At 57.2% G+C, this 16,268-nt stretch overlaps 2 protein-coding genes across 2 annotated transcripts; one reads left to right on the top strand and one right to left on the bottom strand.

Moving 5' to 3' along the window:
• Positions 1-1,444: 1,444 nt before the first annotated feature.
• On the top strand, positions 1,445-12,628 carry PRICKLE3 (prickle planar cell polarity protein 3). The gene is made up of 9 exons (XM_047764971.1): positions 1,445-1,581; positions 2,922-3,007; positions 4,068-4,251; positions 7,666-7,779; positions 8,237-8,374; positions 9,683-9,886; positions 9,986-10,172; positions 11,011-11,310; positions 11,924-12,628. The coding sequence occupies exons 1-9, from the start codon at positions 1,540-1,542 to the stop codon at positions 12,535-12,537; spliced, it is 1,869 nt and encodes a 622-aa protein (XP_047620927.1). The 5' UTR covers positions 1,445-1,539; the 3' UTR covers positions 12,538-12,628.
• A 114-nt stretch (positions 12,629-12,742) lies between these two features.
• PLP2 (proteolipid protein 2) lies at positions 12,743-15,705 on the bottom strand. Its single transcript, XM_047764972.1, has 5 exons — positions 15,438-15,705; positions 14,197-14,349; positions 14,001-14,096; positions 13,373-13,463; positions 12,743-13,144 (listed from the first exon to the last, which is right to left on the bottom strand). The coding sequence occupies exons 1-5, from the start codon at positions 15,531-15,533 to the stop codon at positions 13,122-13,124; spliced, it is 459 nt and encodes a 152-aa protein (XP_047620928.1). The 5' UTR covers positions 15,534-15,705; the 3' UTR covers positions 12,743-13,121.
• Between the last annotated feature and the right edge of the window lie 563 nt (positions 15,706-16,268).

Genomic DNA, 16,268 nt, shown 5'->3' with positions numbered 1-16,268 from the left:
TGTCCTTGAATCCCCAAAGGGTTCAAATAGGAACCACATGGCTCAGAGAGAGACTTACCCCTAGCCACCCTCCTCGCATTCTTCATACCCTGGAATCGCTCCATTTCCTTGCCGCCACTGCAGCTGGAGAACCAGGAGGCCGACTAGGCTGCAAGGTCGGGAGGCAGGAAGCCAAGGTGACTCGTTAGTTCTTTCATTCATTCCCTGTAATCTGTCCTGGGCTCCTCCCTGGAGCTGGGAGGTGACCAAGATTGCGTCAGGGGGAGGATGTGTGTGTGTGGGGGTGAGGTCCCTGGCCCCCACGCTGAAAGGCCTGGCTGACCGCCAGCACCGCGGTGCCTAATTAGAGACCCCAGCCAGGCACTGGAGTTCTGACTGTGGACGGAGGACCCCTCCTCCCAGGCTGAGGCATTGAGAGCACGAAGGAGAGACTCCTAGCCCTAGGAAAGAGCTCAGGGAAAGAATAACTGGCGAGCGAAAAGCAAGAGCAGGGCAAGGAAAGCTTTAAAATCTAGTTCTCAGGACTTAGGGGGCACCACAGCTGGGCCTGTAAAGATGGGGAGCAAGCAGGGAAGAGGGGGGGCCTCAGCACCTGGCCAGTAACTTTAACCCACTTCCCATAAATCTCAAATAACCCTGGCTCTAAAAGGGGATAGGAGGAGTTCCCGTCCTGGCGCAGCGGAAACGAACCCGACTAGAAACCATGAGGTTGCGGGTTCGATCCCTGACCTCGCTCAGTGGGTTAAGGATCCGGCGTTGCTGTGGCTGTGGCGTAGGCCGGTGGCTACAGCTCCGATTAGACCCCTAGCCTGGGAACCTCCATATGCCGAAGGTGCGGCCCTGAAAGGACAAAAAAGGCAAAAAACAAAAAAAGAAAAACAAAGAAAGAAAAGCGTTTCCTTTAAAAAAAATATTGAAAAAAAATAAAATAAAAGGGGATAGGTGTTGGGGCGCGGTGGGGATGGTGGTGGTATAAGACCTAGCTCTCCGATGGGGGCGAGGGAGAGTCAGCAGGGGCTGCCATGGGGTTGAGGACCATTTTTGCCGCATTCATCCAAGAGAAAGAGAACATTACCAATGGGGAGGGAGCCACGAGGTGCTTTAACCCATCCCCCGGATAAACATCCAAAATAAATCCACTCCAAGCATCAATACAAATACCCAAGTACCGTAGCGTACACCCCATGGAGTCAGATCGCCACTTCCAAGTCCTCAGGCCCTAGAATGTATGAGACACCATGTGGCACCTTGGGGTTCCGGAGGCCTTGCCTTCAGAGACCCAGCTCCCGCTGGGGCAGGAGGTCAGAAGAGCTTGCGCGCACCGCGCTCCTGGGCTGCGAGCCCCTCGCCTCTAGGCAGAGGGCGCCTCGGCCCGGGAGAAACTGCGAGGCCCAGGGGCGGACCCTGCTGGGCGCGCTCCTCCCACGCCGGTGTCAGGTTTACGGAACAGCGAGCTCCCCTGCCCGACGCGCGGTGGCCAGAGGGCCACAAGGATTCCATTCGCCTGGCCCGGCCGGCTTGACCCTGCCCGGACGCGCCATGTTCGCGCGTGGGTCCCGGAGGCGCCGCTCTGGGCGCGCGGTGAGCGAAATTCTGGGGTCGGGGTAAACTGAGGCTCAGGAGCTGGAGCAAGGGATAGGGAGAGCGAGGAGGTGCTCCACAGAGGATCCGGGAATCCCCAGCCCCAGGATTCCCGACTAGAGGGCCTGGAAGCGTGTGGATGAAGGAAGGAAATCTGGTGGCCCTTGCTGCCTTATCACCTCTGCGCTCACCTTTATCAGCACTCCACGGACCTCCCCTCTGGAGTGAATTATAGGAGGGGATTCTGAGAACCAGAAGACTGGGTCCTGGAGCCCTGCACTCCTGGGGTGCCCAAATACCAAGAGAGTCCGGTAGTTTGGATTGGGGGCAAGAGGGCTTCCAGGCCTCCGCTTGAATGAAGCAGGGGAGCTTTTTTTTCTTTCTTTCTTTTTCTTTTTAGGGCCGCACCCGAGGTATATGGAAGTTCCCAGGATGGGGGTCAAATCCAAGCTACGGCTGCTGGCCTACACCACAGCCACAGCCACGCCAGATCTGAGCTGCCTCTGCGACCTGCACCACGACTCATGGCAATGCCAGATCCTTAACCCACTGAGTGAGGCCAGGGATGGAACCCGAGTCCTCATGGATCCTGGTCGGTTTCGTTACCACCGAGCCACAACGGGAACTCTAAGGCAAGGAGCTTTTGACTTCCTAGATAGGTGGGCTTCTCTTTTTTCCTTTGGAGGGGCTGTCTGGGTGGGCTCTGGGTTTTGGTGGTCCAGAGAAGGAGTGAATAGCCCTCAGATCCGAGAGAGAAGACTTTTTGGGGTGTGGGTTTCTGAATGGCTCAGGGGCCTCCTGAGATCCTAGAGGAGCGTTTCGGGTCCTTAGATATGAAAGGGTGAAGGTGGGATTTGGGGGAGGGGGTCTTGAGCTTCTGAAAGGAGGAGCAGAATTCGTGTACTTATCCCAAGTAAGGACAGGGTCTGAGACTCCCACCCTGTGGAATTGGAGTGCTGCTGGCTTCATAGGTGGAGAAGGGGCCCAGAAGAGGCCAGGGAGGAGACACCCCAGATTAGGTACTCTGTGCTGGTGGGGAGAGTACTCTGAGTTCTGGGGGAGGTGTCAGGCTGGGTGAGGGGCGTCCTAGGCTGGCCTGGGGAGGGGAATTCCCTGAAAGGGGGGCATATAGAGAGGTGGCCTCAGCTCCCCCGCCTCCGCCTCGGTTGTGTCCCCCCTCCCCCGCGCTCTGGGCGCTGTCCCAGCCTGCCAGGCGTTGCTCTGGTGGGACAGGCCCCGGCGTGCTGCTGCTGGCCTTGGAGTGGAGAGGCGGGCGTTGACTTCCCTCTCCCTCCCCCGCGCACCTCGCCGGATCCTGCTTGTGCGTCCGCCCACTACAGCCTCCAGAGGCCGAGGACCCGGACCGCGGCCAGCCCTGCAACTCCTGCAGGGAGCAGTGCCCCGGCTTCCTGCTGCACGGTTGGAGGTAGGTGACTCTCCCAGGGCCTTGCCTTCGTCAGGGTCCTACCCTCAGTGGAACCTCCAGAGTAAGTCAAGCCACGCCCCCAGGCTTGAGCCGGGTCTGGCAAGAAAGCTCGGATTCAGAGCCCCTCCCCTGACTCCTTCCCAATTGTCCAGTTCCCAGGAGAGCTCCGCCCCCTCTACCGTCCCGCCCTCAGAAGTGTTCTCCCCTGGCTTCCGAGTCCCATCTCTAGGGAGCTCATCTGTCCCAGGCTCTGAGCACAGCCTACTGACCCCCTTTCTTGGGCTCAGAACTCCTCCCCTAGATGCAGGGTCCTATCCTCTTCGTGGAACCCTGTACTCAAAACGTTTCGTGGGAGTTCCCGTCGTGGCTCAGTGGTTAACGAATCCGACTAGGAACCATGAGGTTGCGGGTTCGATCCCTGGCCTTGCTCAGTGGGTTAAGGATCTGGCGTTGCTGTGGCTCTGGTGTAGGCCGGCGGCTACAGCTCCGATTCGACCCCTAGCCTGGGAACCTCCATATGCCTCGGGAGTGGCCCCAGAAAAGGCAAAAAGACCAAAAAAAAAAAAAGTTTTGTAAAATAGCACAGGCAGCGCCGTACCCACAGGCTCAGAGCCCCAGCCGCCCGCAGGTTCGGAGCCTCTGTGCTAGCCGGAGTCCGACCCTAGGGAAAGTTCCCCCCACAGTGTCCAAAATCCTGAGGGGAAGCCCTTGGACTTATAACTCTATTCTCAGACTCAGAGCCCTGCCCTTCCTCAGGCCGGCTGCCCGGAGAGTCTGACCTAAGTCACAGATGGCCTTGAGGTCCCCACCCCACCCCGCCATGGTCTTCATGTCCTAGGCCCAAAGCCCCACCCTCCAGCCCACAGCCACGCCCCCAGATTTCCGCTCCGCCCCTCACAGCCCCCGCCCACTCCCAAACTGCGGTCTGGCTCACAGCCTCACCTTCGCTCAGCAACATCTCCGGGGCCCTGTCCCTGCTCCTCAGTTGGACTGCTTGGGATGCCAAGGGGGTCCAAGTGGGCTATCCCTTAGTAATTGACCCCCTTCGTGGACCGCTCAGAAAGATCTGCCAGCACTGCAAATGCCCGCGAGAGGAGCACGCCATGCACGCAGTGCCTGTGGACCTGGAACGCATCATGTGCCGGCTAATCTCAGACTTCCAGCGCCACTCCATCTCTGACGACGACTCCGGCTGTGCCTCAGAGGAGTACGCCTGGGTGCCCCCTGGTCTCAAGCCTGAGCAGGTGACCAGACCCCACTAGCCACTCTTGCTCACTAGTGGGTGCACACGTGCGCACGCGCGCGCACACACACACACACACACACACACACACACACACACCACTCAGGTGGGAAGTCATTTCCAGGGAAATGCTAGGGTGTGTGGTCAGACTTCAAAGACCGTCTGATCCCTCTGTGATCTAGGAGGGGTTGCCCAGCTCCCCACAACTCGCAAGGAACCCTCATCCATCACTGAGCCAGTTTCTTGGGGCCTGTTCACTCCACTCCTCCCCTTACTTCAGGTGTGTCAGACACCCAGGCAATGAGAACACAGCAGTGAACAAAACACACAAAAATATGTCTGCGCACATGGACGTTATATTCCCCAAGGGAGCAAGAGCCAATAAGCAAACCTGTAAAAATAGGTCAGATGGTGTAAGGGCTATGGAATAAAAAGAGCAGAGAAGTGGGGGAGAGAGAGAGGTTAGAACTGTAAATAGGGGAGCTCCCACTGCGGTACAACAGGATTGGCAGCTTCTTGGGAGCTATGGGATTCGGGTTTTAATTCCCAGCCTGGCACAGTGGGTTAAGGATCCAGCGTTGCCGCAGCTGTGGCTTAGGTCAAGGCTGCGGCTCAGATCTAATCCCTGGCCCGGGAGCTCCATATGCCCTGGGGCTGCCAAAAATGGGGAAAAAATTGTGAATAGGGTGCCTAGCTCAGCCTCTGGTATTTGAGCTTCCTGAAGGTGAGGATGTGAGCCACACAGATATCCAAGCTTAGAACCATCCAGGCTACGGGGGGAGCTAATGCAAAGGCCCTGAGGCAGGAGTGTGCTTGGCATGTGTGAGAAACAGTGAGGAGACCAGTGTATCTGGAGCACAGTGAGCAATGTGGGGAGTGGTTGGACGTGAGGTCAGAGAGATGGCAGGGGTCTTGGGGAGAAATTTGACTTCTATTCTGGATGAGGGAGGAGGCACAAATATTCTGGATGAGGGAGGAGGCACAAACGGCTTGTGAGCAGAGAAGGTATGTAATTTGTCTTAGGATTTCACAGGATCCCTCTGTCTGCTGAGTATAAAATGGACTATCGGAGTGAGTGACAGCAGGGGACCAGTGAGAGAGAGGCTGTTGCAATAGTCAAGATGATTGATGCGGGTACTGGCAGTGGAAGCAGCGAGCTGTGATCACATTCTGTTTTGTCTGGTTTTTTTTTGTTTGTTTATTTGTTTGTTTGTTTTAGGGCCACACCTCTGGCATATGGAAGTTTCCAGGCTAGGGGTTGAATCAGAGCTGCAGCTGCTGGCCACAGCCACAGCCACAGCAACACAGGATCCAAGCTGCATCTGAGCTCTACACCACAGCTCACAGCAATGCTGGATCTTTAAGGCACTGAGAAAGGCCAGGGATCAAACCCAGGTCCTCGTGGATACCCCCACAGTATATGGAAGCTCTTAGGCTAGGGGTCGAATTGGAGCTGTAGCTGCCAGCCTACACCACAGCCACAGAAACACAGGATCTGAGCCGTGTCTGCGACCTACACCACAGCTCATGGCAATGTCAGATCCTTAACCCCCCAAGCAAGGCCAGGGATTGAACCTGCATCCTCATGGATACTAGCTGGATTCATTACCACTGAGCCACAATGGGAACGCCTGGTTGTACTGAAAGTAGAGCTGAGAGGATTTGCTTGTGGGTGTGTGAGAAGGGTGTGGGGGTTCAAAGATAACCTCGGGGATTGACTGATGCCAGCAGGCCAAAGCAGGAGCAAGTTTGAAGGTTAAGTGCATAAATCTGGTTTGGGCTATCTAGAGTTTGAGATGTGGGTTGGACATCTGAGTGGTCACATTGTCTGGAACTCAAGTAGGAGGTCACAGGGCTAGAGGTATGTGCTGGAGAGACATTAGCCACGAGAAGGTATTTATAGCCATGAGGCTGGATGCGATTCCCGAGGGAATGAAGGTAGACAGTGGCAAGAGGACCAGGGACTGAGCCTGGGGACCCTCCCACCTTTAGGGGTCGGCTGGTTGAGGAGGAACCAAAAGAGGGGCAGAGAAGAGGCAGTCAATGAGGTAGAAGGAAATGAAGCCAGGAGCATGTGGTGGTCTGGAAGCTCAAGGAACAGTGTTTCCAGGAAGAGTGAGGGGATGAGCTGCGTCCAGTGCTACCAGCAAGTCAAGTTGGATGAAGACTGGAGTTCTGGTCGTGGCTCAGTTGTTAACAAATCTGACTAGGAACGATGAGGTTGAGGGTTCGATCCCTGGCCTTGCTCAGTGGGTTGGGGATCCAGCATTGCCATGAGCTGTGGTGTGGGTTGCAGACGTGGCTCAGATCCCGCGTTGCTATGGCTCTGGGGTAGGCCAGCGGCTGCAGCTCCAATTCGACCCCTGGCCTGGAACCTCCATGTGCCACAGGAAGCAGCCCTAGAAAATGGCAAAAAGACCAAAAAAAAAAAAAAAAAGTTGGATGAAGACTGAGACCTGAACAATGAGTTTAGCCATGTGGATGTCACTGCTGCCTGTGACAGGAACAGCTTGGGGCGGGGCAGGGATGGAAGAGCAGGGAGGCCTGACTGGAATGGGGTCTGGAGACCAAGTGGAGACAGCAAGGGCACACGACTCTTTTGAGAAATTTTGCCGGAAAGGGGAATAGAAAAGAGGAGCCGGAGTTCCCATCATGACGCGGCGGAAACGAATCCAACTAGGGACCATGAGTTTTCAGGTTCGATTCCTGGCCTCACTCAGTGGGTTAAGGATCCGGCGTTGCCATGAGCTGTGGTGTAGGTTGCAGACGCGGCTCGGATCCTGCGTTGCTGTAGCTGTGGGGTAGGCCGAAGCAACAGCTTCGATTAGACCCCTAGCCGGGGAACCTCCATATGCTGTGGGTGCAACCCTAAAAAGCAAAAAAAAAAAGGTATTTATACAATTTATGTCAAAGAGTGTTCTGCCTAGGTTTTCAAAACCATCCGAAAAGATATATGGAGCTCCCATCGTGGTACAGTGGAAACGAATCCGACTAGGAACCATGAGGTTGTAGGTTTGTTCCGTGGCCTTGCTCAGTGAGTTAAGGATCCGGTGTTGCTGTGAGCTGTGGTGTAGGTCACAAACGCGGCTCGGGTCTGGCGTTGCTGTGGCTCTGGCATAGGCCAGAGTCTACAGCTCCGATTAGACCCCTAGCCTGGGAACCTCCATATGCTGTGGTTACGGCCCTAAAAAAGACAAAAAAAGAAAGAAAAGTCGCCAGAGGGAAACGTGGGGTCACGGCATGAGGGAACCCTCAGCATTTGGCGGGGGGAAGTGGCAGAAATGGCCTGGGGTCATTTTAAATTCCCTCCTGATGACTTTCATTTTCTCAGAGAAGTAGGGACCCCCCCCAATCCCTCTGCATCTTGGCTCACCCCTAGTCTCAATTGTTTTCTCCCATTTCCATGTCCTCCCAGGTGTACCAATTTTTCAGCTGCCTCCCAGAGGACAAGGTCCCCTATGTCAACAGTCCTGGGGAGAAATACAGGATCAAGCAGCTGCTGCACCAGCTGCCCCCACACGACAGTGAGGTGAGGAGAGAGGAGCTGGGAAGGGCAGGCCCAGTAGAGGGGTGCAGCCTGGATAGATGCTGGGCAGCTGGAACGAAAGGAGCAGGGGCAGGAGTTCCTGTTGTGGCTCAATGGAAATGAATCTAACTAGGAACCATGAGGTTGCAGGTTCAATCCCTGGCCTCGCTCAGGGGGTTAAGGATCCGGCATCGCCATGAGCTGTGGTGTAGGTTGCAGACGTGGCTTGGATCTGGCGCGGTGCTGTGGCTGTGGTGTAGGCAGCTGTAGCTCCAATTCTACCCCTAGCCTGGGAACCTCCATATGCTGCGGGAGCAGCCCTAGAAATGGCCAAAAAGAAAAAAAAAATTACAAGGAAACTTATTTGAGCGTGGATGAAATTGGGAAGAGGGTCCTGGGGGTGGGGGGTGGGGTGGGGGCAGGCATCCAGGGAGGAGCCTGGAAGACCGCACTACCCCAGGCACAGTACTGCACAGCCCTGGAAGAGGAGGAGAAGAAAGAGCTCCGAGCCTTCAGCCAGCAGCGGAAGCGGGAGAATCTGGGACGTGGTACTGTTCGCATCTTCCCCGTGACCATCACTGGGGCCATTTGCGAGGAGGTGAGCCATGGAGGGCCTCAGGGAGGGGGGCAGTGCCTTTGCTCTAAGCCCTGGGGGGGCAGGGTCCGTCTCTACAGCCCCTGGAAGGTGAGGCCTGTCGCTTGAGCCCTGGTGGTCTGTCTAGTGTCTTTTCCTTGTGTTTTATTATTAGGTGGGACCTTCTCTAAGGCCTCCCTGGCCAGCAAGGTCTGTCTCTAGGGCCCCCCTAGTGGACGGGGGGCGGCGGGGGGGTGCCCTTAGATCCCACTGTTAGGTTTGGTCTACCTGTAAAGAGGCCCTAGTAGGAGTTCCCGTTGTGGCACAGTGTAAACGAATCCGACTAGTAACCATGAGGTTTTGGGTTCAATCCCTGGTCTTGCTCAGTGCGTTAAGGATCTGGTGTTGCCGTGAGCTGTGGTGTAGGTCGCAGATGCTGCACAGCTCAGATCCCACCCCACATTGCTGTGGCTGTGGTTGCAGGCCAGCAGCTGTAGCTTTGATTGGCTCCCTAGCCTGGGAACCTCCATATGCCACGGTGCGGCCCCAAAAGGCAAAAAAAAAAAAAAAAAGATAGAGGCCCTAGTAGATCTTATCTATTAGTTTCCTCCCTTCCAGGCCGTGCATATGGTGTGTGGGCTATCTGGTCCTCTTTTGATCCAGACTTGTCTTTAAGAACCAGCCCACAGGAGTTCCCGTTGTGGCACAGTGAAAACGAATCCGAATAGGAACCGTGAAGTTGCAGGTTGCAGGTTGATCCTTGGCCTTGATCAGTGGGGTAGGGATCTGGCATTGCTGTGGCTGTGGCATATGCCGGCAGCTGCAGCTCTGATTCAACCCCTAGCCTGGGAACTTCCATATGCCATAGGTGTGGCCTTTAAAAAAAAAAAAAAAAAAAAGAGCCAAGGCACAGTGACAGGGCCTGTCTCGAGAGCTGGGTCATGGTTGGGATTTGTCTGTAAGCCCCAAACCCTGTGGGCGGAGCCAGACTTTAGATCTTACTGTTATGTGAGGTCTCTTATTAAACTCCCCCAACTGGGCCTGGCCTGTCTCTATGTCCCCAACGCCTTAAAGGCAAGATTTTTCTTTAAGGCCATTCAGGAGGAATAGAGCATGTCTCTGTGGTTTCCTCCAGGAACAGGGTGACTTTCTAGGGACTTTCTCCCAACCCCACCCCTGGTCATGTAGGCAGGGCCTTGTCTCAACGTCACCCCCAGAATGGGGCTGGTCACAGAGGCCATGGGGAAAGGCCTCAGTGTGACACGCTATGGCTGACCCCCATCCATCTGATCATCTTGGTAATGGTGACGGTGTCCATCTGTCATTTGGCAGTGCGGGAAGCAGATTGGAGGCGGGGACATCGCTGTGTTTGCCAGCCGTGCCGGCCTGGGTGCCTGCTGGCACCCCCAGTGCTTCGTGTGCTCCACGTGCCGGGAGCTGCTGGTGGACCTCATCTACTTCTACCACACCGGCAAGGTCTACTGTGGTCGCCACCATGCCGAACGCCTGCGCCCCCGCTGCCAAGCCTGTGATGAGGTTCGTGCCTCTCCCTCCTCTCCCGGGGGCGCGAATGGAGTGGGGGGCAAGGCCAGGGGTGGGCCCTTCTGATGGCCACTGATGGCCTGTGTCCCCCAGATCATCTTCTCTCCTGAGTGCACGGAGGCTGAGGGCCGGCATTGGCACATGGGTCACTTCTGCTGCTTCGAGTGTGAAGCTTCGCTAGGAGGCCAGCGCTATGTCATGCGTCAGAGCCGCCCCCACTGCTGCGCCTGCTATGAGGCCCGCCACGCGGAGTATTGTGATGGCTGTGGGGAGCACATTGGTGGGTGAACATGGGTCTGGAGGGGGGATGGATAGACAGCTGGATCACAGCCCCACCCCCAGGATTCCTCCTATCTTCCAGGCCCCATCTCTCGTTAGACCCCATATTTTAAGTCTAGCCCCAGAACCACAGCCCTATACCCTTCACTGCGACCCCATTACCAATGTCCCCCTTCATGCCATAACTTCTAAACGCCACCTACCCAACACTAGGCACCACTAGACATCTAGGCCCACCTCCAGAGTGCCCTCTAATTCCTAGCCCCCCAATGCTACCCTCCTACCCTCTCAGCCTAGCCCCTACTCCAAGCTATGCCTTATTCTCTAAGACCCTCCTCCATCAGCCTAGGTAAACCCTACCTTCTAACCCAGGCCCTACCCTCTAAAACCCATTCCCTTCCCATCAATGCCATGCCCTTCCTACTATGCCCTGCCACTGCCACCCGGGCCTGTTCTTCAGGCCCACCATCCACTCTCCTTCCACGTCTTATATGTCGAAGCCTGACCCACGTCTTAGAGTCCAGGGCCCCACCCCCACACTGGAAGCCTCCCCCCACACCCCGCCCCGGGTGGGGGAAGAAAGGGAGGCAAGAGAGACGTTTATCAGCCAGTTTCCAGGAGGGAAGGAGGATGAGGAACCCTGGGGTGAGAACCAAACCTTGAGTTTTCTGCTTTCTCCAGAGAAGGGACCCATTCTGGAGAGGCGGGGAGAGAGGGCATCTCTGGGTACCCTGCCTCCTATTTCCTGCCTCTTCCCAAGAAGGGCCCCCATTCCGGAGGAGTTGGGACTGTGCCTGGGGGCTCTGCCTCAGTTTTCTTCCTCGTGTCCATCCCGGCAGGCCTAGACCAGGGCCAGATGGCTTATGAGGGCCAGCACTGGCATGCCTCAGACCGCTGCTTCTGCTGCAGTCGCTGTGGGCGAGCCCTCCTGGGACGCCCATTCCTGCCGCGTCGTGGTCTCATCTTCTGCTCTCGAGCCTGCAGCCTGGGGTCTGAGCCCACAGCTCCCGGGCCCGGCCGCCGCAGCTGGAGCGCAGGCACAGTCTCCACACCTCTCGCGGCCTCCACAGCCTCCTTCTCTGCTGTGGAGGGGGCCTCTGAGACCACCACCAAAGGCACCAGCACTGAGCCAGCGCCTGGTGAGCTAATCCTCGAGCCACGCCCAGCCATTCCAGTGCCCCCGACTCAACCCTGTCCCCTCCCCTTGACTCCTTCGGGTCCTTCACCGGCAGCATCCCTGGCCCCGCCCCCACCTCAGCCCTGACTCCGCCCCCAAACCATTCCAGGCTTGGTCTCCGTCCCAGACGACACCCCCACGCGAACCCTGGTTCCGCCCCATTTCTGTACAGGGCCCTTCCCCTACCTCCACTTGTCCCAGCTTGCGCCCAAGTTCCACCTCCTTTCCTCCAAATCTTTGACCCCTCGCCCTCCGCCCCCATTCCATCCCAAACCACGTCGGCGCCAGCCTTGGCCACGCCCCTTCTATCAGACGTCACGCCCCCACCCCTGCCACACCCCATTCACCCATCCAGCCCTGCTCCTCCCGCTTTCAACCACCTCCTCCTCCCCACCCAGAGCCTGCCCCGGGCCTCATAATTCCCGGACTCTCCCCGCTGCCCTGCTCCGACGCCGGCCCCCGCTTTCCCAGTCCTGATGGGGGAAAGGAGAGAGAAGGCCCTTCCAAAGGCTTCCCCTGGGCGTTGGGGGTGGGGGGGGAGATACAGGGAGTCCCTCCATCTCTCTCTTTTCCAGCTGCAGGCCCGGAGGAGCCCGCCCGCTTTCTGAGAGGGGCCCCCCACCGCCACTCCATGCCCGAACTGGGGCTCCGCAGTGCCCCGGAACCACCCTCAGGGCCTCCGGGCCAGCCAGACCCGCATCCGGAAGATGGAGCCTTCGGTCGCCAGAGCGCCCCGCGCGTCAGCTTCCGCGACCCTCTGGTGTCTGACGGAGGCCCACGCCGGACCCTGAGTGCGCCCCCAGCCCAGCGCCGCAGGCCGCGCAGTCCCCCGCCCAGGGCCCCCACCCGCCGCCGCCACCGCCGCCACCACCACCATCATCATCACCACCACCACCATCACCATCACCGCCGCCACTCGAGCAGACGTCGCCACCATCAATGTGACTCAGGATCAGGGTCAGACTCAGGCTCTTGCTCCAGCTCGTCCACCAGCCCCAGTTCCGACTCCTCAGAGGACGACGGCTTCTTCCTGGGGGAACGCATCCCGCTGCCCCCACACCTGTGCCGGTCTGTGCCTGCTCGGGACACTGCAGCTGAGACCCCCAACTCCCCATCTCCACAGCTCCCCGGGACCTCGCGCCCAGGGATGTCTCGCCAGGCCAGGGACAAGAACTGCATCGTGGCTTGAAGGAGAGACAGTCCAGGGGGGTCTCCATTCTCAAGTCAGTTCGATGACGACCCCCCCCCCAACTTCAGTCATAAATCCCCTTCCTTCCTCCCTCCTGTTTGTATTACTGAAGTAATTTAATATTTGTTGTAAAACAGGCCTGGCTTCTTTACTTCCTTGCTCCAGCCTAATTTCCCCCCCCTCCTGATGATGCTTGAGATTTATCTACGTTTGATCAAAGGCTTAATTTATTCATTCTCATATGTTCTAACAATCTGCTTATTATGTATTTATTCCTCCATGGAACCCCTCCCACCCAACACACACAGAGAAAGTTATTTGGAGAGGGTCACAACCTGGGGCCTGGAGTCTGAAATCTGTGGCTTTAGGTGGGGGCATTGTCCAGGCAGAACTAGCGTCTCTGGGTACTGCAGAAGGAAGGTGGATCTAGGCGGACCCATAAGGGTGGCCACGCCCAGGAGGGTTGATTGGCAGGCTGGAAGGCACGGTCTCCCGGTAAAGGCACTTTCAGTAGGGGCGGGAAGGAATTATTGCGATGGAGGTGTTATTTGCAGGTTGCTGAGAGACGCGCGAAGGGAGTTCACCTACACGGGGCCATCTGCAGGGTCTACAAGTGAGGAGAAGAGAGAAACAGCATTGGCAGATTCCTGTTACAGATTTTAAGATGCCCATTTTAACGATAAGAATACTGAAGCTTATGGTACTTTTTGGCACTAAAGCCTTGAGTACCAAGAAGGGACAGAGTTCGCATTCGTGCTCTTGGAAGACCTCTTGCTTTCTCAGTCCCCTTAGCCACACCGCCCCGCCCCCAACCCCAACACACCCACACACTTACCAGTAGGGGCTGCTGTATGTCTTTGCTGCCGCAAGGGGAAAGTAATGTAGGCATCGTAGCCAAACAAGCATGCAGCCAGTAGGCCCAGTACCTGGAGAGGGTGATGAGAAGGAGATGGGTTGGATTAGGGCACGTCACACTCCTCATTCTTTTACTTCCTTGTACCTACCACCTTCAATGACTACCCCACGCAGGGATGATGACTAAAGCCCCAGGTTGAGAAGTCAGAGAGCCCCAGGGAAAGGCCAGAGATGAGTCTCTACCCCCACCCTCCCCCTTCCTAGTACCTCTCAACACAGTGCAGCCACAGAGTGGCCCCATATATAGGTGGCCCCATTCATACTGTACACGGAGACAAAGCTCTAGCAGATGGTAGTCTAGTGTATTGACAAAGGGGCCGTCTCATTGTGCTTCCCACGCAAGTCCCTGTGTTGGACAAATTGTGGCCCTTTATTGCCAATGACACTTGGGGGAGGAAAACCAGGACCTGAGTCAGCCTTTTCTGCAGGAGGCCCTGAGGACAGGTGTGACCTCCTGTGGGTCACACACTTTCTGACAGAAGCAGAGACACAAATGGCCCCAGGAGCCTCAAACCCCTCTCCCAGTGCTTCAGAGCCACAGCCTTTACCCCTGCGGCAATTTTGGAGCTGTGTCCTCCCTCCACGAGCACAAGGATGGAGGTGATCAGGTAGAGGATGGCTGCTATGAGGGTTCGGAAGAAATCCTGTGAAGGGCAGGGAGAAGAGGAAAGTCAGCATTCAAAATCCCCCCCTCCCCCCTCCCCAAGCCCCTCCCTAGCCTGGCCATTGTGGCCCCTTTCTCACACTCCAAGGCCAGTTGATGATTTGTATCTTGGTGTGCAGGTCACACATGTAGACGACAAAGAAGACAGCAGCAAAGATCATCTCTATCACCGACAGGAAAGAGAATCCTGACGTCGCGGCACTGAAGCAGATCAGAATCACCAGGCACACTACCTGGAAAGATAGGTGAAAGGGGGCTTCGATCGACTCCAAGGGCTGAGGGCGTGGGTTTAAATTGGGGGTGGGGAGGGTCTCAAACTCAGATGCCCACCAGGACTGGGAAGATGACCAATAGCTAAACACTTAATGTGTGCATACTGTGTTTGGGATATTGTTCTAAGAGCTGTACAGGTATTAATTCCCTCAATCATCGCAACAACCTAATGAGCCAGGTACTATTATTAATACCTTTATGTCATAGATGAGAAAAGAGAGGAACAGAGAAACGAGGTAACTTATCCAAGGTCACCTAGCTAGGGAGGGGTAGGTAGGGTTGGGTGCCTCAGTTTCCCCTCTTTTCCCTTCTAGGATAGCCCGAGGGGAGTGGTGCCTTCAGGTGGTTTTTGTGAGCGCTGCTGGCGCCAGCTTCAGGGCTTTGACGGGGCGGGACGTGCGGTTCCCCGGGCAACCCCTTTGGGAATCGGTGCGAGTGACACCGGAGGGGCAGGGCTCTGTTAAAGGCGCCGCACCTCTTTTACGAGCGACTCAAAGGAGGCACCCCCTTTGCCGGGGGTGGGAAACTGAGGCTCCCGAGCGGCCCCAATAGCTAAGGACCTCCCGCCCCGTCACAGAGGAGCGAGGAAGAACTGGGGTAGGACGGGTGGCCCTGCCCCGCGGGACAAGCGCGCGCGGGGGCCCCACCCCAACAGGTCCCGCCCCTGGGCGCTCTGCCAGCCCGCCCGCCACTGCCCAGGCCGCGCCACGCCCTGCCGCAGGAGGATCCCCCACCACCCAGCCCCGGGAACCCCTTCTATGAGTCCACTAATGAATCCACGGGGTCTCCTTCCGCGGGGTCGCCCGTATGCCCTGTGGGCTTCGTGCCTGACTCCATGGGCCAGCAGCTGCCGACCACCTTCTCCAAACCTCACTGACTCGCCCTGCATGTGCCTCTGGTTTCGGGCCTCCGTCACCGACCCACCCACCCTGCGCCCCACTGCCGATCACCCGCGGCCGCGAGCCTGCCTCCCCCAGGGCTGCCCCAGTCCGCGTGATCCAGCCACCCCACCCCGCCTTTGCCCACCAGCCAGTCCTAGGACACTTACAATCTCAGCCAACAGGACAAATCCCTTTCGGGTGCGCGAGAAGTTGGTGCAGGCGGCCCAGCAGCCCGGGGCCGAGAGGCGCTCGGAATCCGCCATGGCCTGGACCTGAGTCCCGAAGGGCGCCGAGGAGCTGCTCGCTTGCTTGCGGGTTCGAGGACGCTGCACACCCAACCGTCTTCCCCGCCGTCTGGCCGGGAAGGGGGCCCCGGGGCGAAGGAGGGAGTGAATCACCGCGCGGAGCAGAAGCGGGCGGGGCCGGAGCGGGCTGGGCCAGGTGGCTGCCGCCCCGGAAGCCCCTCGCCCCGCCCGCCAAGGATTCTCCTTGCCCAGCGCACAGCGCCCCCCACCCCGCCCCGGGGCGCCCCATCTCGGGCGGGGGGGGGGGGGGGGAGCTACCAGCTTCTGAGGCTCGGCAGTTTCTCGTAACGTGTGTTGAAAGGAGACGACCCTTCCCGTTTTTAGAATACAAATGTGCCTGGGGTTGCCTCAACTCAGAAATGTTTTGGCTTTGGGGAGGGAGTGCCTCAGTTTCCTTAGCTGGAAAAAGGGCCAAAGCCAGGATTAAATTCAGGTCCGTTTTCAGAATTCGGCATATTTCGGGGTTTAGAGAGTTTTCCCAGTGCATATAAGATATATGACTTTTCTCAGCGGTGTCTGAGACTGCCCGGTTAAAAACAAACACGTTAATATTTCCTTATGGAATGGTGTGGCCATTCACAGCAAGTGGTATAAGCCAGGACCAAAAATCACTCCTGGTTAAGTCAAGTTTTGTAACCAAATGAACCAAATGGTGCCCAACTTGGTGGGAAAACTGTGGGTCTCCGGAGTTTT

The sequence above is a fragment of the Phacochoerus africanus genome, chromosome X, assembly GCF_016906955.1.
Source record: "Phacochoerus africanus isolate WHEZ1 chromosome X, ROS_Pafr_v1, whole genome shotgun sequence".
Classification (NCBI taxonomy): Eukaryota; Metazoa; Chordata; class Mammalia; order Artiodactyla; family Suidae; genus Phacochoerus; species Phacochoerus africanus.
Note: the sequence above shows the minus strand (reverse complement) of the source record. Positions and strands in the feature narration are given on the sequence as shown.

What these genes read in the sequence shown, in the direction of transcription:
- PLP2 (XM_047764972.1), bottom strand. Translation starts at nt 15,533, where the DNA reads ATGGCGGATTCCGAGCGCCTCTCGGCCCCGGGCTGCTGGGCCGCCTGC. An exon ending in GCTCCAAAATTGCCGCAGGG is followed by an intron (nt 13,464 to 14,000) that starts GTAAAGGCTGTG and finishes CACCCTCTCCAG; the next exon opens with GTACTGGGCCTACTGGCTGC. An exon ending in ACATACAGCAGCCCCTACTG is followed by an intron (nt 13,145 to 13,372) that starts GTAAGTGTGTGG and finishes CCTCACTTGTAG; the next exon opens with ACCCTGCAGATGGCCCCGTG.
- PRICKLE3 (XM_047764971.1), top strand. Translation starts at nt 1,540, where the DNA reads ATGTTCGCGCGTGGGTCCCGGAGGCGCCGCTCTGGGCGCGCG. An exon ending in CTGGGGCCATTTGCGAGGAG is followed by an intron (nt 8,375 to 9,682) that starts GTGAGCCATGGA and finishes GTCATTTGGCAG; the next exon opens with TGCGGGAAGCAGATTGGAGG. An exon ending in CAGCACTGAGCCAGCGCCTG is followed by an intron (nt 11,311 to 11,923) that starts GTGAGCTAATCC and finishes TCTCTTTTCCAG; the next exon opens with CTGCAGGCCCGGAGGAGCCC.